The 23,177-nt window shown below is 44.0% G+C and overlaps 1 protein-coding gene across 5 annotated transcripts in view; it reads right to left on the reverse strand.

The window, feature by feature from the left end:
• Positions 1–23,177, reverse strand: part of plxna4 (plexin A4) — a 552,119-nt gene that overhangs the window by 437,312 nt on the left and 91,630 nt on the right. The window contains exon 4 of one of the 5 annotated variants that reach the window (XM_068005171.1): positions 5,345–5,756. The exons of the other annotated variants lie outside the window; for them this stretch is intronic. Within the exon in view, the coding sequence (XP_067861272.1) occupies positions 5,592–5,756 (165 nt within the window). The 3' untranslated portion in view covers positions 5,345–5,591. Of the gene's footprint in view, positions 1–5,344; positions 5,757–23,177 lie in introns of those variants that run through there. 5 annotated transcript variants of the gene reach the window in all.

Genomic DNA, 23,177 nt, shown 5'->3' on the forward strand with positions numbered 1-23,177 from the left:
GAGGGGGTGGTAGAGGCAGATTCATTCAATCATGGCTTTCAAAAGGGAACTGGATAAGTTATTGAAAGGAAAAGATTTGCAGGGCTACGGGGATAGGGCGGGGGATTGAGACTAACTGGATTGCTCTTGCATAGAACAGACAAGGACTCGATGGGCTGAATGGCTTCCTTCTATGCTGTAACCTTCCTGTGATTCTAGTGCAGTGCTCCCTCAGTACTGCACTGGAGCATCAGCCTAGGTTTTGTGCTCAAGTCCCTGGAGTGGGACTTGAACCCATAACCTTCTGACTCAGGGGCAAGAGTGATACCACTGACTCAAGATTGAAAGTCAGTTTTTGGGGGCTTGACAGGTTACCCTGTGAAATAAATTATCTCATCATTAATAGAAAGAAAGACTTGCATTTATATATCGTCTTTCACAATGTACTCCGATAGCTCCTTTGGATATTGGCTCCAGCGGCACCCAAATACATGAAGGTTGAGGCCGAAGCCTCAAAAATCTCAGTCCCCATGGTGAATGGATGCCAGTTGAAATTGAGAAACCTGCGTGAAGGTCCCAGATCCGTGGAGATTGGCACCACCAAGGGGACAAGAGGAGAGAAGACTAAGTAAATCAAGAGTAGGTAACACCAGGCTTAAAAACCGGCGGATGGCAGGAAAGACGGAGACAGGTAAGGAATTCCAGAGTTTTGAGTTCCTGGGAAAGAATGAATTGCAGAAGGATGCAAGAGGGCAGATTTTCGTCTTATTGCACATTGAGGAAAAATCGGGCAGAGAGGGCAATTCGTGTGTAATGGAGCCTATCCAATTTTCCAAACATTTACATTAACGGATATAAAAATTGAACATTATGGACATGTGATCCTGCCGCCTGATCTTCCCCCTCGGCGATCCACCCAGCCGATCCTTTAAGCCTCAGGCACAGCAAGAGGAAAAACCTGCCTCAAAGTCTTCCCTCCCCTCTTCATTACGCACAAACACTCGATAATAATAAACCAGTAGACTACAGGTGCATTCTTCCCTATGCTCCTTCGTAAATCAGCAGGGATTCGAGATAAACTCACTGTAAACACAGGAGGAATAGGGCTCGGGCTAGAGACGAGCGTTGCTGAGTCTGTATAATCCGCACAGCTCCAAAGGTGACTCCATTGGAATTCTGCAGAAACTCAGTGTCATGAGGGTGACAATTTGAGGGAAGCTGCCACCAAGTGAAACCGAGAACCTCAGCAAGAGCTAACCGATGAAAAATGGGTAAACATTAGTTACATTTTAATTTAAAATGTTTATTTTTTTTGCCTTTTTAGGTCTGGGACTGAGAGTGGCTGCGGGGATGGGTATTGGTCGATGGTTGGGTTTAACTAAAAGGGCAGCTTCATGACTGTGGGAAGGTTGACATTGGCTGACTTTCAGGTGGAGTGCCATCAGACAACTGAGGGGTGCTGGCATCGTCACTTTGATTCTGGATTGTATTTGTTCAGAAATTGCCATGACGATCCCACGCACAAGTGCAACAATGACATGCTTCAACACTCCATCATGCATTTGCAAACAAAGCGGAAAATGAGTGCCGAATAGGGTTTTTAAATGAAGGCAGCAGTGACCCTTCAATCTCCAGAGGAAGGTGAAGAACCCGCAACTACACTTCCAGGAAGGAAGACGTCTCCATAAAGAGTTGGATACAAACCGAGCAACAATTGAAGAATCTCAAAAGACCCTAACACTCAAAAGTTACTCAACCCTGACGAGCTGCATTACATGGATGCCATTCCCATGTGGCCTACATTTCCTCGGATCACAAGACAGACTCATATGATGAAGGCTTGTGCTGAGAAACATAGGAATTGCTTGACGAATGAAGACCAAAGTCCATCTAGTTCACCTTTTACCATCCTGGTCGACGCAAGATACAATGCTAATGGAGCAGTTTGACTAATCATATCAATCTCTATCAATTAATCTACAATAGACCCAGACATGACTTGAAGAAAACCCCAGTGGAGGAGATAGGTCCAAAGTCACTTGTTCCTCCCTCGCACGCTACACTTACTCAAATTACTGTAGCCCAAAATGTTATTTTTGGAAAGAAATCTGATCTCACTAGGAGCGTTATAATTGGCTTCTGTGCCCCAGTTGGGGGTGGGGAGAGCTAATCAGCTAGGGTTCCCACTTCTGACCATAATACAGTGGCCTCACCCCCACCAGAAAATACATGGTTGCGTTTGGCTCTGAAGCCCTCCATGGTTGAATAGCTGGCCAACGTTCTAACATGAAGGCTGGCTGAGGAACCGGAATGCTGCTAGCAACTAAAAATTGCACCCCAGGAAAATTCAATGCCCTCAGGAGAGAGAAAATTGCAGAGAAAAGACAAGGGCTAAGACCACAGTGATTATACAATCGTGCCACATTTTGTCACTAGTGAATAGAGAGAGTTGAATATGCCTGCCGAATTTACAAGCTTAATTTACCCATACATGCACAATGTGGCACATTTTCAAGGATGACACAAAAGTAGGATTAGCAAGGCAAAGTAATTACTATAAATCAGTACGGATAAAATAAGCCTGAAATTCTTTCATTATAAGGCTTTTAGTTGGCAGAACTGTTAATAATAATCATAATCATAGTGTTATTACTGCTGTCTGCCTCTAAAGTACAGCAGAGTTGACAGAGTAATATTCATGAAGGGGCAGGAATTACACACTGAATCAATTGGACAGACTTCAATTGCAGGGAATAAGACGGTTCAGGTTCAAAGTGCTGCATGGGCATTAAGAGAGGGGACACCTTTTTGCATTAGGAAAAGGAGGAACTAATGTGGTTTAATGGTGTGCGTGACCATTACTGCGAGTCAGAAATTAGGGCAATTGACCAAGTTTATCAACTTAATTAAGTCAGCACCCACTTAAATAATTAACCTTCTGCTTCCTCTGCTTTAAGAGCTATGTGCTGTTTAAACTCTGCGTAATAAAATATTTTACAGATTTATCACAAACCTATTAACTCAAAGAATCTGGGCTCCTGCTTTCCTGGAATATGTGGCATTCTCCTTTTTTTTTAAAAAAGCAGGTTGAGATCATCTCGCTAACGGTGAACCCTCCGGTATCTCACCCAAGAGGTCATTCCTCCTGTACTGTTCCAGACATTGGGAAATATCACAGCGAAGCTCACCATTCCCCACCCAACCTCCACACAAACACGCACTTTCCAGCAAGAGTCAGTGCACGGGGGACCAGCTTGGACTAATGTTTCCACTTCCTGGCTTGGGAATAGTGAAGTCAAAACTACTGCTTTCCCAGGCAAAATCAGCTAACTGTGGCTCAGTGGGCAGCACTCTTGCCTCTGAGTCAGAAGGTTGTGGGTTCAAAAACTTGAACACATAATCTAGGCCAACACTCCCACTGCAGCACTGAGGGAGTGCTGCACTGTCGGAGGTGCCGTTTTTCAGACCAGATGTTAAACCGAGACACCGTCTGCCCTCTCAGGTGGATGTAAAATAAATCCCATTTTTGAAGAACAGCATGTGTTTTCCCCAGTGCCCTGGCCAATATTTATCCCATCACATGATCTGGTCATTTATTTCATTACTGTTTGTGGGAGGTGGCTATGCTCAAAATAACTGTTGTATTTCCTTACATTACAACAGTGACTAGACTTCAAAAATACTCTATTGGCTGTAAAACACTTTGGGACATCCTGAGGTTGTGAAAGGCACTATACAAATGCACATCTCTCTTTCTTAACTCTGCATATTGCAGAGGTCAAATCTTGGCTGTCCAGTTGTGTGTGGCATTTAGCCATCAGGGAAGCTTCATCAAATGCTTTTTGATCAGTTCAGGCCACAGCACAAAAATGCTTGTCAATATATTAAATGATTTTTAAACAACTGTGGTGCGTTTTGAGGCCCAGATGGTACAAGAGGTTTGTGTGAAGGAAGTTTTACCAGAGGACCCAACTGGGAGGGAGAGAAAGCCAATGGATGACTTACCACAGCCTCCTCTCATTCATCTCTCAGCAGCCGATAGCCGGAAGCAGATAACCTGCATGCCCCTCTCATCTGAGGAGTGCTGCAAAGGTGGGCTATGGCTTCTAGCAGCTGGGTTACTAAGATCTATAGACACTTGTGTGTTGCTCTGTAGTTCAACAGGCCACATACTGAAGACATCTGGAGGCTCCATTCTAAAACGATCAAAGCAGCACGAGTTGATGGATTCTCTATCACAGGACAAGCTACACCGAAGATCATCGGGGAAACCTTCTGTACTCTAGTCACTGATTCACAGAAACCCCATCTACTCCCTCACCCTGCCACTTCCACCTCAATTAGCTGGATGGTACAAATTTATTCTTCTACTGGTAACTCTGAATCATTCAAAAAAAAAAGAAACACAGAGACAACAAAACTCAAATGAAATAGACACCATCCCATTTAAAGTGATAGGCTCCTTTCTTTATATGATGCAGTGACTATTTAAAAAGTACAAGCCAACATTAAATGTTGCAAGTCCTTCCCCCCCACCCTGCATCATATTAATTCAATTCTCTATTTGCAAAGCTGAAATAAGTTTATACCCATTAGGTTTTGTGCATTAAGTTTATACCCATTAGGTTTATATCCATTAAGTTTTGCGCATTTGAATTTTTAAGAGACATTTTCATCTGCAATTTCTGTCTTGCAATCCAGAAATCTCTCCAGCAAATCAATGACTTCCTGAGCTATACTCAGTACAATACTGTATTGGATTTTTTTGAATTATTTAGACAGGGCAGTATTTATTGGGACACTTCTGTTTGAAGACTGTGCTGTTTGGATTTGCTAAATATAAAATCACAGTGATTCACGCTCTCCCACCATGTTCGATGTTGTCAGTGTTCTCCTTCCCCCTGCCCCACAGGGTGGCATCCTGTCCCTTTACAATTCAATCCCTCTGGGAACTTACCACACACTTGGGGTAACCCTCCTGTGCCTCACGGTGTCACTATTGACGTGCACTATTCTCAATGGTGACATCCAAAGGAGCTTGGGATTTCCCCTCTTCTGTGCTCTTGGTGTTATAGCAACAGGATGTACCTAGAAAGAAATTCTATCAAAGAGGAAGTTCTCGCTAAATCAACCTGGTAATTACTAAAAGAAAAGACTTTCATTCATACAGCATATTATCATGTTTCTCAGAAACACACCAGCCATTTTGCATACAGCAACATCCCAAAAAAGACATGAATGACAAGCTGAATCTATTTTTGGTGATTTTGATTACAAGATGAATGATGACTTGGAAACAGAAAAGAACTTCCCACCCTTCTTCAAATAGTAAACAATTTTACAACACCAAGTTATAGTCCAACAAATTTATTTTTAATTCCACAAGCTTTCGGAGGCTTCCTCCTTCGTCAGGTGAACAGTATGGAAATGACATTTTCGAATCCTTCGCATTTTAAAATCACAGAACAATGCCTGGTGATTACTGCCCGGATAGGATATCTAACATCCTCTTGCAAAGGCACAGAAGGCCTTAGTTTAACTTTTTCACTCAAAGAGCAGCATCTACTATAATACAGCATTCTCTCAGTCCTCAACGAGAGAGTCAGCCTGGATTATACACTCAAACCCAGGCTCGAGTACACAACCCACTGACTCAGGTGAGAATCCTCCAACTGAGCCAGGCTAACAATCACTCTTCCAAAAGCAAAATACTGCGGATGCTGGTAATTTGAAATCAAAACAGAAAATGCTGGAACACTCAGCAGGTCAGGCAGCATCTGTAGAGAGAGAGAGAAACAGAGTTAACGTTTCAGGCCGATGACCTTTCATCAGAACTGGAAGATGTTTGAGATTTAAGCAAGTACAGAGCCGGGGATAAGAGGAAGTTGGGGGGGGGAGGGGGGGGGCGGGGGGAGGAGGAGGGAAGTTCTGTGATAGGGTGGAGCGCAGGAGTGATGGGTTCCATTACCACTCCCCTTTTGCCTCGCACCATCATCCATTTTGTCATTTAATCACTCCTGCCCTCCACCCGATCACAGACCTTCCCTTTTGTTCTTTCCTCCCCCACCCCCTTTCCCTGGCTCTGTACTTCCTTAAAAACTATTAAATCTCTAACTTCTTCCAGTTCTGATGAAAGGCCATCGACCTGGAATGTTAACTCTGCTTTTCTCTCCACAGATGCTGCCTGACCTGCTTAATGTTTTCCAGCGTTTTCTGTTTTTATAACAATCTCTCTTACCGCAGGGAGCTGTAAACAACTTAGCAACATAGGAATTGCTGGACAAAAAAAGACCGCGGTCCGCCTAGTTCGCCTTCTACAGAGTCACTGTTGTAATGTAGGATATGCGGCAGCCAATTTGTGCATAGCAAGGTCCCACAAACAGCAATGAAATAAATGACCAAATGCTATGTTTTAGTGATGTCTGAGGGATAAATATTGGCCAGGACACCGGGAGAATTCCCTTACTCTTCTTTGAATAGTGCCATGGGATCCTTTACATTCACTTGAGAAGGCAGATGGGACTTGGTTTAACGTCTCATTCCGAAAGACAGCACAGCACACTCTGTACTGCACTGGAGAGTCAGCCTGGATTGTGTGCTCAAGTCTCTGCAGTGGGGCTCGAACCCACAACCTCCTGACCCAGAGGTGAGAGTGCTACCAACTAAGCCAAGACTGACACCTTATAATGCCAGGTGTTGTACAAATCCAGTCATTTACTGTCTAAGGATGTTTTGTTGAACTGTGTCAAAACTGCGTTCCAACTGACAGCCCAGGTAGGCCAACTTACTGCAGCGGTAAGAACATAGGAACAGGAGCAGGCCATTCAGCCTCTCGAGCCTGTTCTACCATTCAATCAGATCATGGCTGATCTGTACCTTAACTCCATTTACCCGTCTTGGTTCTGTAACTCTTAATTCCCTTACCTATTATAAATCTATCGATCCCAGTTTTGACATTGTCTTTTGACCCCCAGCCTCAACAGCTTTTTGGGGGAGAGAGTTCCAAATTTCCACTCCCCTTTGTGTGAAGAAATGCTTCCTGACATCACCCCTGAACGGACTGACTCTAATTTTAAGGTTATGCTCCCTTGTTCTGGACTCCCCCACCAGAGGAAATAGTTTCTCTCTATCCACCCTATCAATTCCTTTAATTATCTTAAACATCTCAATTAGATCACCCCTTAATCTTCTATGCTCGAGGGAATACACACAAGATACCCGGAGAATGGCAATCACCGGGTTTCAGAAGGAACAACTGGACAGCAAGTTACCCTCAGCCTCTCTTAAAGCACCCTGCAGCAGCCAAACATAAGCTGCATTTACTTTCAGTCATGGAATAAAAAATGAGACAAATAAGATTTCTTTTCAAGAAAGCCTCTTGCATTTATACAGCACTTTATCATATCCGTAGGGCATCTCAAAGCACTTTACAGACCAATGGGTTACTAGCTATCAATGCTGAAACACCATATTAAACCAGTCAGGTCCAGAAATCTAACACTGTAGTAAACGGATAGACAAACAAAAGACATTTCAAATCAATAATACAAGAATCCAGGAACTAGAAAAGGCCATTCATCCCATCCAGCTAATTGCGCCATTCAGTTATTGTTTCAGGGCCTGGTATCAATTTTGTGACACTCTTGTTACACAGTTCATTCACCTCTTGCTGTCAATCAATGCTTTAACGCAAACCTCCAGGGAGTGCAATACAAAATAAAAGCAGGGATTTGTGCCAAATTGGCAGTTGGACAGAGTAGAGATGATTAAGGTCCAAGATAATCAGCCCAGATTTTACTATCGGCAGTTATTTTAGCACTGGCAGTCATTTTAAATAGGTAATTATTTACGCTTCTCCAAGGCACGGACGATTATAGAAAAAACAGCCGAGAACATCTCTTCTCCACCTCACCCTGCCACATGCAGTTTCTACCAGCACCCTCCCCAGTGTTCTCTCCATTCATCAACTCTGTCTAGAGCGAACTTTCCAAATGACCCAGTGGGTTGAGGTGGCACATGTAACACCAAACCATACAGATTGGAAGGTCCGATGTTCAACTCCCAGTCTGGCCCGATCTCAGCCCCTGGACTAGCGATGGGAAACGTAAAACCTCCATTTGTGCAACACCTTATCATGTCTCTCAGTAATTACATAGGATGTACAGCACAGAAACAAGCCATTCGGCTCAACTGGTCAACATTTATGCTCCACACAAGCCTCTTCCCACCCCTCTTCATCTAACCCTATCAGCATATCCACCTATAGCTTTCTCCCCTTGCTTATCTAGCTTCCTCTTATATGTCCCAAAGCACTTCCCAGACACTGACTCATGGTGTGCAGACGAATGCAACTGCCAATTTGCACGCAGCTGTGAGGTGAATGACCAATTAATCTGCTTTTGGTGGTGTTGGTTGAGGGAGGAATGGTTGGCCAGGACATTGGAAGAACTCCTTGCTCTTCATCCAATAGTGCTATGCTGCCACTAGAGGAGCGAGTGACAAGAACACCACAAGATGGGCCTCAGAACTTCCATAGGAAGCAGTGCCACTTGATTTACAAGGCATGGTAATATAAACTCTCACCCAGATTTACGCACCAATAACACCTTCGTAGGAACAGCAGTAGGCCATTCAGCCCTTCACGTCTGTTCCGCCATTCAATTAGATCATGGCTGATCTGTATCTTAACTCCATCTACCCGCCTTGGTTCCGTAACCCTTAATACCCTTGCCAAGCAAAAATCTATTCATCTCAGTTTTGACATTTTCAATTGACCCCCAGCCTCAAAGAGTTTTTGGCAGGGGGAAGAGTTCCAGATTTCCACTACCCTTTGTTTGAAGAAGTGCTTCCTGACATCAGCCCTGAATAGCCTAGCTGTAATTTTAAGGTTACGCCTCCTTGTTCTGAGCTCCCCCCACCAGAGGAAACGGTTTCTCGCTATCTACCCTATCAACTCCTTTAATGATCTTAAACACAAGGGTTTAGATAAGCGATCTGTACATGACATTTAACCCGACACAAAAATATCAACTCTATTCTCTTTCATCCATCATTAATAGACATAAAAATCGAATGTGTGTGTAAAGCGGGTAAATCCTCAGGACCACTTTATCGCAAACATTAGTCAATGAAGGGGAATGCACTGCCAATGTAATTAGCAGGAACCATTTCTAATTAACACTTTACATAAACCTGCTGTGTTTGGTTTCCGCCTCAATGATCTAAATCTAATTTGCTACTGTATGGAAAATGGATTTTTTTTGATAATTCAAATCAGCGACAGAGCTTTGTTTATTTATTGCTTCCCCCTAATTCCTCTGGGTGCAGTCCCTCCCTTTCTGTTACATAGAATCACGAGATTATTGGGAAATATAACCTCCGGCTGCAATGAAAACTGTTTGGGAGTTTCCCAAAACAAAAATGTATATTTAGAACATGAGAGTTTTTAAGGACTGTGAAGAGGCCATTTGGCTAACTAGTCTGTCCCCTGTATCCTAGTGTAAGGTTTGTCCCATTGGTGGGACGCTTGCCTCCAAGTCAAAACGTTATTTGTTCAAGGACCATTCGAGGCTTTAAATATATAATCTAGGCTGAGCTCGTTAACATTGCTCCCTCCTCCTGCCCTCACCTCAGCCCATCTTCCACTGAAACCCTCATTCATGCTTTTGTCACCTCCAGACCCTTATTATTCCAAAGCTCTCCTTACCGGCCTTCCATCCTCTCTTCTCCAAAGCTCTGCTGCCATTTTGTATTCCATTGTATTGTACACCACATCCCTCTTGCCTGTCCTCATAGACCTACATTGACTCCTGACACCCCTCACCCCCCACAAAGCCTTAAATTTACAATTCTTGTCCTCGTCTTCAAATTCTCTCCATCTCTAACTTCCAACAGCCCTACAACCCTCCCAAACTCTCCATTCCTCTGACTCCAGCCTCTCGTACATTCCCCCCACCCCTCCAACACTGCCAACGTGCCTTCAGCTACCTAGATCCCACTTTATCTCCCTCTCCTCCTTTAAGACCTTCTTAAAATCCACTTCTTCCATCAAGCTTTTGGTCTCTCCAATCTCTTCTTCCATGACTCAGCATCCATGTTTCTCAAGCTTCTATTAAGTGCCTTGGGACTTCTTCTACATTAACAATGTTATATAAATGGAGGCTGCTGATGTTGACACCTCAGTGCAATAACGAGGGACTGTCCTACACGAGGTCTTAAAGTTAGGCCCTGCCTGCCTGTTTAGATGGATATTAAAAGATCCCACTGCACTATTTCAGAATGCCAGGTGCTCTCCTGACCAACATGCTTCAGCCAACACCACTAAAAAGAAATCAATTGGTATCAGCCGGATCTTGCTGTATGCAAAATGGCTGCTGCATTTACATACATAACAATAGTCACTGCACTTCAAAGTAATTGATTCTCTGTGAAGCACTCTCAGAGGGTGCCGAGACATGTGACACGATGCTGTATAAGTGTAAGTCCTTCTTTCAATACCCACCTACTCACTATAATCCTTGAAACCCTTTTCTCTCCAGAGCTCATCTATTGAGCATTATGGTGATTACAGGAATGGGTGACAGGGCTGTAAATCTAATTAGCAATAGGTCAGATGACATTTGAAGCACATGCTTTGTATTAGGCTACCAAAGGATATTGTCCTCTCCTGCAGTGTGATTTGATTCCAAGATTGCAGTACTGACCTTGGCTGATGATCTTTTTACTTATCAGGATATACCCATCAGGAAAGACTGAATAGGCTGGGGCTCCTTTCTCTAGGAAAGAGAAGGCTGAAAGGTGACCAAGTAGAGATATTTAAAATTATGAAGGGGTTTGATGGGGTAGACATGGAGAAAATGTTTCTATCTGTGGGAAAGACCAAGACCACAGGTCATAGATATAAGATAGTCACCAGTAAATCCAATAGGGAATTCAGGAGAAACTTCTTTACCCAGAAGAGTGGTTAGAATGTGGAACTTGCTACCACAAGGAGTAGTTGAGACGAATAGCATAGATGCGTTTAAGAGGAAGCTAGATAAGCACAAGAGGGAGAAAGGAATAGAAGGATATGTTGATAGGGTTAGATGAAGTAGGGTTAGAGGAGGTTCATGTGCAGCATGAACTCCGGCATAGACCAGTTGGGCCGAATGGCCTGTTTCTGTGCTGTACATTCTATGTAATACTCACTCGAGTTGCAAATCTTAGGCAGCGTAGCAAGCAAGACAATGAGAGGAGCAGAGCCAAGCAGTTGGGAGAGAGAACAAAAGCAGCTGGTTGGGCCACCTCCACATGAACTTCAGACTCCTCTTATCAGCTAACCACAGGTGTGCAGATGATAGTCTTAGCGTAAGTACAAGAAAAATGCCCCAAGAGGCTATAAAAGGATTTTTTCATTTTTAAAAAAAGGGGATGGTAAAAGTTGTCCCACATTTCCTGACATGGTGCGTGTTCTGAGAGACCAGTATACAGCTACGTTATGGAGCTTCTCCTCAGCACCTGTGTGCAGGCCACTCTCATCCACTTCCAAGCAGCTTGTGATAAAACTACGTGGAAGGTATTGGGGATAGTTGAGAACCTGATGGGTCCTTGACCAGACAATGCTGCCTGGAAGTGAGGGGCACAAAAAGGGAATAAAAATATTTATTTTTGAAATACAGAAGGAGGGAACAGAGGAACAGAAGGCCATTCTGCCCCTCGACCCTGTTCCGCCATTCCATTATTCATGGCTGATCTTTATCTTAACTCCATCTGTCCGCCTTGGTTCCGTAACCCTTAATATCCTTGCCTAACAAAAATCTATCAAGCTCTGAAGTCCTGAAATTTTCAATTGGCCTCAAGCTTCAACAGCTTTTCGGGAGGGAAGAGTTCAAGATTTCCACGGCCCTTTGTATGAAGAAGCACTTCCTGATATCACCCCAGAACAGCTGAGCTCTAAGCTTAAGGTTATGCCCCCTTGTTCTGTACTCTCCCAACGCAACCTCCCTGATGCCTCGGTGCAAGTACCCCGGGCGGTTTGGTACTGAGCCCTTTAGACCAGGACTTAAGGTTCAATTTATTTTTCTATGCCGGTTTCAATGATCTCAGCTGGGATGGTGGGGGGGGCGGGGGAACGGAGGTGTAGGGGCAATACATTTGACCTCAGTGTCCCCAAGCTGGGGAAGTGAAAATAATATCATAGTTCTCAGTCCTGAGAAGTGTTTGCACGTGCTCGTGCAATCGAGTGTATGTCAACATCAGGTGAGGGCAGCTACAGGCTTGTCTGTGATGCTTCCTGTGTTGGAATAGCCCATCAATACTCTCAACCTGGGCTCACGGGGAAAAATGGCCAGATGAATGAGAAAGCGAAGGGCTTCCCATAAGCATGGAACCAAGCCTCAAGGAAAAAAACACACAGGAGACCACTGGAATCAAATGGATTTGGGCAAGAGGAAAGTATTGTCAAGGTTTTAAACAGCACAATTAAATTCAGCTTTTTGAAACCTCCTTGGGGACTTTGGCAACAATGTCCAGATCACACGGAGAACAGCACGCATGCCGTTAAACAATGCCACTTTCCTTGATACTAAAAGGTTAAAGGCCAGCCAAAAGGTGAAAACATAAAACTAGACACCAGAGCACAGAGCAAACGACAAATGAACCTCATCCAGACAGGAACCTAAGCTTGTAACCCTAGACAAAAGGAACCTGAACTATCACGTGTCGTTAATAAGGTTTCACTGGTCTGACATCTGCACAGACTTTCAGGCAGCGCGACAAGCTCGAAAATCAGGACTAGGATTTAGCCCCCTTTATGGCCGCACTCCACTTTTTGCAGTCAATGTCAGAAAGCATTTCCAGATGCTGCAGAGAAACAGAGAGCCAGATGTTCAATGTCCGCAACACTCTAGATATCAACAGTTAGAAGCAAATCCGTGTAGACGCAAATAGATCTTTATCTTAACACCCCACTTCCCCCAGTACTCTCTTCCTCTCCAATAGCTGGGGTACAGTTCCAGAGGCACCGATGGCCTTCAAACCTTTCCCAATTGGGCGTGATGCCCACTCACTGCGTGGACTCTCACATGAAGAGGTGTCAGCCGTGGCTCAGTGGGTAGCACACTTGCCCTCCAAATCAGAAAGTTGTGGGTTCAAGTCCCACGCCAGAGCACAAAATCTAAACCGACACTCCAGTGCTGTTCGAAGGGAGTGCAGCACTGTCTTTTGGATGAGGCATTAAACTGAGGCCCCGTCTGCCCTCTCAGGTGGACGTAAAAAAGCCCACATCACTATTTTGAAGAAGAGCAGGGGAGTTCTCCCTGGTGCCCTGGCCAATATTTATCCCTCAATCGACATCACTCAAGAAAAACAGATTATCTGGTCATTATTGCATAGCTGTTTGTGGGACCTTGCTGTGTGCAAATTGGCTGCCGCGTTTCCTACATTACAACAGCGACTACACTTCAAAAGTACTTCATTGGCTGTAAAGGACTTTGGGATGTCCTGAGGTGGTGAAAGGCGCCATATAAATGCAAGTCTTTCTAGCCATTGAAATACTGGTGAGTGATGTCAGCCATGTAACTATACTCCAGCAAGCAGTCAACATCTACAGCGAAAGGAGAGAAGGGGACAAAGATACAAATACCTGACTCAGTCTTTCTCTTCCCGAGACACTTTTATCTCATGGCCCTTCAGTCAAATCAGCCTGAACTTAACCCTTCACCCCAGGTTGGCTTCCAATACAACCTCATCAGGACCTCAGCAAGCTCCTTGTTTTGTGATATGTTTATCGACATGGAGTATTAAAATAATGAGTTGACTTGAGTGCTGGATCACAGCTAGGTTAGATTTCATCAACCAACAAGGGTCATTTCCTTTATCAACCCAACTGTTAACTCAGTAGGCCCACTCTTCCTTGCTGTGGAGGGGGAAGGAGAGACTGCAGGGTCACGGCTCGTATGCATAGAATTACACAGACATTACAACACGGGAACAAGCTGCTTAGTCCAGTTGGTGTTTGTCCTCCACATGAGCAGTAGCCCTAATCCCATGTGCCTACCCTTTTATTTCCTTTTACTTCAACCACCTTTCCAACCAATTCTTAAAAGCCGACATGTTCTCTGCTTCAATCGCTAAGTGCATTCCACAGCCTCAAAAAAATGCTGCTCGTGCTCTCTGTCCTAAATCTCTAACGTTTAATCATGCGCCGGAAATTGCTTGTAAAATAGCAGCGAGCCGAACAGCGCTCACCATTATTAACGAACAAATCGAAGAGCAAGTTCCAGCGACCGCACGTGTGCAGCCGAAAGCGAAAATCCAGAATTTGCTCTTCTTGATTCACCAGTGATCTCAAAGCTTCGCGGATCGACAGCTCGTTGGCTGGCTCTCTATCGAAATCAATGGAGGAACGTGAACTTGCTGCTGAAACGCGGTAAGTAGCCGCTAAAATAGACTGAAAAAGGTTGGGCTGCTCTGAACTGACGCTAGGAGCCTGTCCTGCCGCCATGTTAATCTTGTACATAATTAATGAAGCCACGATTCAGCCAGAAGGAGCCTTTTAGCTGTCAGAGAGTTGTTTAAAAAGTCTGAGAGCCGGGTGTCAGAATTTTTAAATGTGGAGTCTCATTCCTCCTGATTTTAATAGTTATTACACATCTAAAAAAAAATTAATTAAAATAATTTTTAATTTTTTTTAACTTTTTCTTTGTCTCTTTTATCTCAGACTGTTAATCTTACCCTCCCTTTATTTCGCTTTCCCTATCTGATGTTATGGTACATTTACTAATCTTATCTGGCCCTTCTTGGTTCTTCGTTTGCACGATTTGTGAATGAGACTCACTTCCTGGTTCTCACAGCGTGGCTTGCTTCAAGCTGATTAGTCGGGGGGGGGGGTGGGGGGGGGGGGGGTGGACAGAGAGAGATCTTTTTCCCACTCTCACCACTCGGAGAAGCCCGGGAACGAACCGCTGCACTTCTTCAGCTCTCAATTAAAGCAAATTGGTGCCCAGAAGAACACGAAAAGTTTGTGGGTGAGTTACTTACCAACGGCGGGTGACATGTATTCACCGCTCAGCGCAGTTTCTGGCCCCATGTATCTATGTCTCCCTTATTCTAGACCCCTCAATCATTCGAAACAGTCTGTTTCTATCTATTCTGTCCCATCCCCTCATCATTTTAAACAAGAACAACTTGCATTTATATAGCACCTTTAACATAGTAAAACATCCCAAGGCGCTTCACAGGAGCGTAATCAGAAAAAAATTGACACCGAGCCAAAGAAGGGGACATTAGGATCGGGGATCAAAAGCTTGGTCAAAGAGGTAGATTTTAATGAACATCTTAAAAAGGAGAGAGAGGGAGAGATGTTTATGGAGGGAATTCCAGAGCTTAGAGCCTAGGCATCCGAAGGCACAGCCGCCAACGGTGCAGCAAAAAAAAATCATGGCATGCACAAGAGGCCAGAATTGGAGGAAGGCATACATTAACCTTTCAGATGACGATCAATGGGTTGCGCATTTAAGGCATTTTCTTTTCCCTTTCAGATTTCCAGTGTTTGTGGATCTTTATTTCTGCATCATTTAAATATTCTTTGTTTGAAAAGGAAGTGTTTAAACTACTGCAGCTTTTACGGATTAGTCTGTTACCTTGAGTTATGATGAACCAAAAGCTTTCTCCTGGAACATATTCCACAGAATTCTCACGTCCAGCCCTCCTTATCCCTTAGCGTGACTGAAGCAATCAGTCTTCCCCTCCCGCCCTCATGATTTCACACTCAATTCCCCAGGCCGCATTAGAGCAGTGTGAATGCAATCAATAACTGCACCTCACAACTGGAAGGAATCGAGAGCTGCCAAAACACTGACACAAACAGTCTATATTTATACTGGCCCCACACAACCAAAATAGCCCCATAAATTACCCTCAAAACAACAAGTGACTGGCACCGACTGAGCTTCTTGCTACTGAAGCGGTGAAACCTCTGAGAAAGGCTGAGCAAAATGTTCAAGAGACGTTTATGGTTTTAAAGAGGCACTTTACTCAATCCACACAAATTCAATAAAAAAGCGACTGAAACCAAGGAAGTTGATCTTCTCGTTTTTAAAACATAAAGAGCTTTTACATTAGAGGATATAGCCGTCAGGAAAGATTGAACAAGCTGGGGTTCTTTGCTCTAGAAAAGAGGCTGTGGGGGTGACCTGATAGAGGTCTTTAAGATTATGGAAGGATTTGATAGGGTCGACGTAGAGAAGATGTTTCCACTTGTTGGGGAGACTAGAACTGGGGGCCATAAATATAAGAGAGTCACTAATAAATCCAATAGGGAGTTCAGGAGAAACTTCTTTACCAAAAGAGTGGCTAGAATGTAGAACTTGCTACCACAAGGAGTAGTTGAGGCGAATAGCATAGATGCAATTAAGGGGAAGCGAGATAAGCACAAGGGAGAAAATAGAGGGATAGGCTGATAGGGTGAGATGAAGAGTGGCGGGAGAAGGCTCATGTGCAGCATAAACAACTGTATGGACCAGTTGGGCCGAATGGCCTATTTATGTGCTGTATATTCTATATAAAGTCTAAAATATATGCAACTTCTTCCTCTCTGGCTGGGAGAACTCAGTGCTCCTGAGTGGTGTTAGAATAATGCACAACGGCAGGAAATGGCCAATAGGTATAACAAGATGGTCCCTTTTTGATAGATTTCAACTCCATTTGCCCATCTCCTCACCATAATCCCTCAAGATACCTGACTCTGCCGAAATACATTTAACTGTCTCTTGAACCATTCTGCGTGAAATACATGCAAGGAAACATTTGGGGCTTCTTTTAAACGTTAAATATTAAAGATTTGGTTTTTTTTTTACTAGTTATTTCTCATGAAAAGATGGGTCTTCTTCTGTCTCTGTCCCTCTCAGTGAAGTGCTGAATTATGGACAATTTTGGGTTACCTGGTCCTAACAACCGGGTTGAGACTGCTGTAGCCTTGTTTCATTTAATGCTCTCATGACCAGTAAAGGGAGGAGGCTATCATCGTATCAACCTGCGCTACATTTGATCCCTGGTCGCAAAGGTGATGGTGCTGCTTTTAAACCTGCTGCAACTTGATGATGGGACATGATTGCAGCACCTTCAACAACCTGCTGACCTGGGCACTCTTCCCAGCTTTTCATACCAGGGGACGGTCTCTGCACCACACTAAGGTAGCCTAGTGGTTATGGGACTGGACTCGCAACCCAGAGGTCAAATCCCACTGCGGGAAGTTGTAAAATTTAACTCAATAAATCTGGCAATTTGTGGGCTGGCACCAGAAAATTGATTGTGAAAAAAGCTGCCCGATTGTCATAAAAACCCAACAAGTTCGTTAACTTCCTTCAGGGACGGGAACCTGCCACTGATACCCAGTCTGGCCTACACGTGACTCTGGTCCCACACCATGCCCTCAGAGAAACTAGAGATGGGAAATAAAAACTGACTTGCCAGCACCGCCCACAGATATTAGATATATATATATATATAAAAATCAGCCATTGTGCAAGAAAAAAAAGTTCTTTTCACTAATTCATATAGGGGAAATTGCAATTAAAATACAATTTAATTTTGTGTGCATGTGTACTCTTATGTATGTGCCTGCGGATCTTCATATGAAAATATTGCTTTCCTTAGACACCAGTTTCTAATTAGCTAACGCAAACATGAGGTATAAATCCGAGGTAAAGAAAATTACAATTAAGCTCGTCACAGATTCCATTTGCCAGCTTATCTCAGATAATTGGTTGGTGTCTCATCGGCTAAATGAGAAGGCACTGGGTCTATAATGTTACAACGTTAAATTATCATTGTTGCCATGATGATTGGAATTGGTGATAATGAAGTAAGTGCGGAGATTATAGGGAGACTGCAGGAGGCATTTGAAAGAGAAGAATTTTGTAATGTTTCTGCGTCAAGTGACTTTCTTCTTTTAAATGTGTTTACCCTCCCAATTTTCGTTTCCTCCCGGAAGTGCTGACTCTTGGTGGCAGGAGGGTTCTATGGTAGGTTTCTGATACCCCACCCAAATGGCCATCCATTCACACGTGAGCTGGGACAGTTAGGGCGAGTGAGCCAATGGAGAATAAGAGGTACCACAGCATAAATCAGATCCTGTCCCTCCGTAAAATCTGCACACAGTGACTTCCACTGGGTAGAGTTTGCGTAACTATCGGTAGCAGATTTTATTTTTCCTTGCGCGATTGAGGGGTAAAGATGCCAATTTCAGCACTCACAACTGACATCAGCCAGGCTACAGTTCAAACCTGGGACACTTCCTGGTCGACAGGGTCTTTTTCTAAAGTTTAGTTTTGTCTTCTTGCTCAATTGGTCTCCACACACCTGTTGCCTGATAGAGGAGGAGTGGGCTAGCCACTCCCAGAGCCTCTCATCTTTCGGATGAGATGTTAAACCAAGGCCCTCACAAGGTGGATGTAAAGGATCCCATGGCACTATTTCGAAGAACAGCTGGGGCGTTCACCCCGGTGTCCTGGCCTACATTCATCCCTCAACTAACATCACTTAAAAAAAGAGATTATTTGGTCATTATCACATTGCTGTCTGTGGGAGCTTGATGTGCACAAATTGGCTGCCATGTTTCCTACGTTATAACAGCGACTACACTTCAAAAGTTATTGGCTGTAAAGCAACTTGGGATGTCCTGAAGTCATGAAAGGCGCAATATAAATGCAAATCTTTCTTTCTTTTCTCTCTGAATCTACTGGTAGGAATTTCTCAATAGTAGCTCAACAATAAACCTCCCTTCCATCCAGTAACTCAAGTGAGAGCGGATTGCAGCAGGCAGGCCCCACCCCATCACCCTGCTCTTCTGAGTTCTCTACCAGCCACGTTATTTTCTGGTAATCAATTGTAGATTGTCCCTCAAAAACCTGCAGTAATTAAGTCAGAATTAATCTTTAATCCTTCAGTGTGGAATCATCAAAACTTCAACTGCAGGGACCATCAGGAACTGTCAAAGTCCACAGTGAAAACCAGCAGCTAAAAAGAAAATTGAGTTACATCGAGTCTACAGCACAGAAACGGGCCACTTGGCCCAACTGGTCCATGCCGGCATTTATGCTCCACAAGAGCCTCCTCCCTCCCGACTTCATCTAACCCTTTTAGCATATCATTCTATTCTGATCACTTGTGTGTGCTCAGTTAGCAGAAGCAGCCAAGGCAACCTCACTGGCCCTGGATAAGGGAGAGGAAAACTGACCAGGATTCCAGCTTACGATTGCAACCATGGTTGTAAGTGTGGCTGTGTGGACATTAGATGAGGAGAGGTTACGGCTCCTCCGTGATGCCCCTTGCAGTTCAATAGTCAGTCAACACTCCTCCATCAAAGCTCACACCTGAAAAATGGCCACTTGAAGAAGGTACTGAAAGGTAACCAGCACCTTTTGCTGGAGTACAGTTCCAAGGAGGCACTGAAGAAAATTGACAGGAAAAGAAAAACTGCTTAAGCCAGCATGGAGTACCAATGATAAAATGTACTGGATTTACAGATGGTTTCAAGGCAGTAATTCAGTTTGGGATTCAGGTTACAGTTATAAACTACTAGAAGCTTTGCTGCCCAGGCCTGTAATATCGCCTGAGCTGCTCAGTAAGATCCCTTTCTTTCAATCACTTCAATGTACCCATAACACTATGCAATCTGTACAAGGTACTTTACCTCCTTGTATTTTCTAAAACTCTGACGCACTCTCCGTCTGTAAGGCACCCAATTCGCAAGTTCACCCCTGCATGTCATCTTTCAATGAGCTTTGTATCTCCAATGTCAGGCGATACTAAACTTGGGTTTTAAAAAGGAAGGGAGGGAGGGGAGTGGAGGGGAAGGGAAGGAAGGGCTGAGCGAGATGAGGAACTGTGTACTTCTGAGGGCCTGAAAGAATGAGTTGGAATAGGAAATGGTGCATTGAGTTTTGATTTCAAAACTGCGAGGTTAGAAGAAGAAGGAAGAATGTATAGGACATTGTTTTGGATTAGCAGGAGCAAGAGATGAAAGCTCAAAGCAGCAATGAGATAGAGGCGAAAAAGGGAGGGGTTTGTCGCTATACTCGAGAAGAGGATGATCCAACAAACAATAAGCGTATTATTCTACCCTGTCCAGGAGTTAGACAGCTGTGCTAAAAGAGCATCCCAGGATATGGGAGCAGCACTCAAGACTTGAATCGACTTGGGCTTTTATTGGGTTGATAAAAAATAATGTAGCTTCAGGGCAACCGTCAGCGACGTAGCTTTAAGTTTTCATATAGTAATGTATTTAGCAATAATTTTACAATCCACAACAGCACAAAGAGATGACTGAATAGTTGGTGAATTGACGAAATTGACCCAGAAGTGATAGAGTAAGAAAGGAGATAATTCTGCTTTAATACAAGATTGATCAAAGCTGCAGGGACCAAAAACTGCTGAGATAGGCAGGATTATGTGAACAGGATATCACGGGCCAGTGCCCGCACTCTGTAATTGATCATTAGCGGTCATTTACATATGAAGTTTCAGCTTCCAATATTGTTCCAACACTTGAACTTTCTAAACTTATCAAGTTTTCACAATATCCAGGCAGGTTAATAGTAAATAAACTGCTAACAACCGACACTGCTGCCTTAATGATACAAGGTACCTTGTAACAACAAGGGAGAGAATACTCCCAAAAGTCAGTCTCTTGTTAGATAGAAATATCTACCAGGTATGATGCCAATTCCATTTCCACTGCCAAGGTACTGGATGCACACAAGCGTAGATATCTTGACGGTTTGATGAACACTGTGCTCAGCCCCCTGCCCCCTGCCTCCTCCTAATCAATGGTGTGTATTTTACCCACCTCATAAGGATCCCATCAGGGTTTTGAAGCAACAGCTTTTTGGCTCCAAGTCCACTGCTCAACCAACTAAACCACCCAATGCTCCTTCAAAAGCAAACTGTAGAATATGTCCTCTCTTATGAAGCCCAAGTCTGTCCAAGACTTGAATCCTGCTCCCATATCGGGGGAGGCTCTTCCAGCATCTCTCTCACTTAACTGGACAGGGTGCGATAAAAACTTGTCATCTATCGCTAAGGTGCCTCTCACCGCCTCCGTCCCCTCCATCTTCCTTTTCAGTATTTCTCGGTTTTGTCAATACTATGATGGTCAATGTTCTTCTGAAATTCCTCTCAATCTTCCCAAGCTCCAAAGACAGAATCCTCCAAACTCTCCCTCCTCAGTACATCCTCACCACAGTCCCTTATTCTTACTCACATTCCCAATAGCCACCTTGCTGATTCCCACGTGGAATTTTAAACACTTTGTGCCCGTTCATGGTGTCAAACATCTCTCGTGCAAGAGAAATAAGCCAAGCTCCTATCCGGAAAGGTCATTGTCATCCCACGAGGGGGTTTGGGGTACACAGAGTTCCACTGTAGGCAAGAACAGCTCTACACAGGAACTCAACTCAACATCCATTGTTTAGCAAACTGGGTTTTGAATTTTTAATTTAACTATAAAGTTTTTTTTTTAAATTGAGTAAACAAATGAACATACTATAGGGGGAGAAAAGAGTATCAGACCTGTCCCAACGGTGAAACCACATACACCCACCACTAACCACACAATCTCCCAAGAGGCCAAAAAAGGGGGAGAAAAAACCTGTAGCCAATTCAGGAAAAACTCTGGAAATTCCTCCGATTCCTAAAGCAAGGCTCCAGGAGACTGCAGTAGCCCATACTCTTTATAAATCCAGCTAACTAGCAATTCACCCTCCAAAACTAGAAATGTCCTCTGCTCTGAGAAACTCATCAAGCTGCCTTTTAAAGGGCTGCAGTGAATCCAGGCCCACCACAACGCTTGGTGATTCGTTCCAGAGGATGGTGAATCTCTGCAAACAGAAATACTGGCATCTATCCTAACTCTATTTGTGGATTTTATTTGCATGCCTTCTTGCCCTATTATCCCTGTCCATCTCAACTAACATTTCCAAAGGGAGATTACATGCTCTTCAAGTCATGTTATACTACAAATTGCATGTCGCTCGTAGGCGCACAAGAAAGGAAGAACTTGCATTTATATAGCGCCTTTCACGACCTTGGCTCGTCCCAAACCGCTTTACAACTAATGAAGTACTTCTGAATTGTAGTCACTGTCGTGACGTAGGAAACACAGCAGCCAATTTAGTACTGTTGGTTGAGGGATAAATATTGGCCAGGACACCGGGGAGAACGCCCCTGCTCCTCTTCAAAATAGTGCCATGGGATCTTTTGCATCCACTTGAGGGGGCAGACGGAGCCTCGGTTTAACCTCTCATCCAAAGGACAGCACCTCCGACAATGCAGCAGTCCCTTAGTACTGCATGGGGAGTGTCAACCTAGATTTTGTGCTCAAGTCTCTGGAGTGCAACTTGAACCCACTACCTTCTGACTCAGAGGCAAGTGTGTTGCCGACTGAGCCACGGCTGACACTGCGAAGATGCCACATAGCTCTGCATATTTGAATGGCATTACTCATTGGCAGGGTCAAGATGCACCCATGGCAAGCCAGGGTTTCATCTGGGGCTGGGCAGCAAAGGTGGATGATGGGGGACTACTTGGGAATTGGGATTGGGGTGATACATGGTCCCCATAGATGTTTAGAAGGGCAGCAAGGTACTGGGACCTCCCCAGGCATCAGTTGATCCTTTAATCATAGCAAACCGTGATATTGCAGCTCTCTAGCTGTTTCTACCAGGGAGCCAAGTGCCACTGACACTAGTTGGTTGCTATTGACAACAGTGGAATTTCTTGGCCTGAAAACCACCCAAGTACAAAATATTCTGTTGCGCTCACTAAGGGTTTTGCTCTTTTTGACTCAGCTTGATCCCAGTTTTCAATTGCAGACATTTTTTTTTAAAGTTACTAGTGCAATAAACAATAAGAAACACAGTGCGTGGGTAAAGCAGCTTATACTTGCATTCCTCGCATTCATAGATGCATTTAAGGAGAAGCTCGATAAACACATGAGGGAGAAAGGAATGGAAGGTTATACCGATAGGGTGAGATGAAGTAGGGAGGGAGGAGGCTGGTGTGGAGCATAAACACCAGCATGGACCAGTAGGGACAAATGTCCTGTTTCTGTGCTGAACATTCTGTGTAATTCTATGTAATCCTTTACTGATTCCTTGCATTTCCCCAATTGGAATAACAGACATGAGATGGAAGCTATATGGCTTTTCCCCATGTGCTGA

Source organism: Heptranchias perlo, chromosome 24 (assembly GCF_035084215.1).
Source record: "Heptranchias perlo isolate sHepPer1 chromosome 24, sHepPer1.hap1, whole genome shotgun sequence".
Classification (NCBI taxonomy): Eukaryota; Metazoa; Chordata; class Chondrichthyes; order Hexanchiformes; family Hexanchidae; genus Heptranchias; species Heptranchias perlo.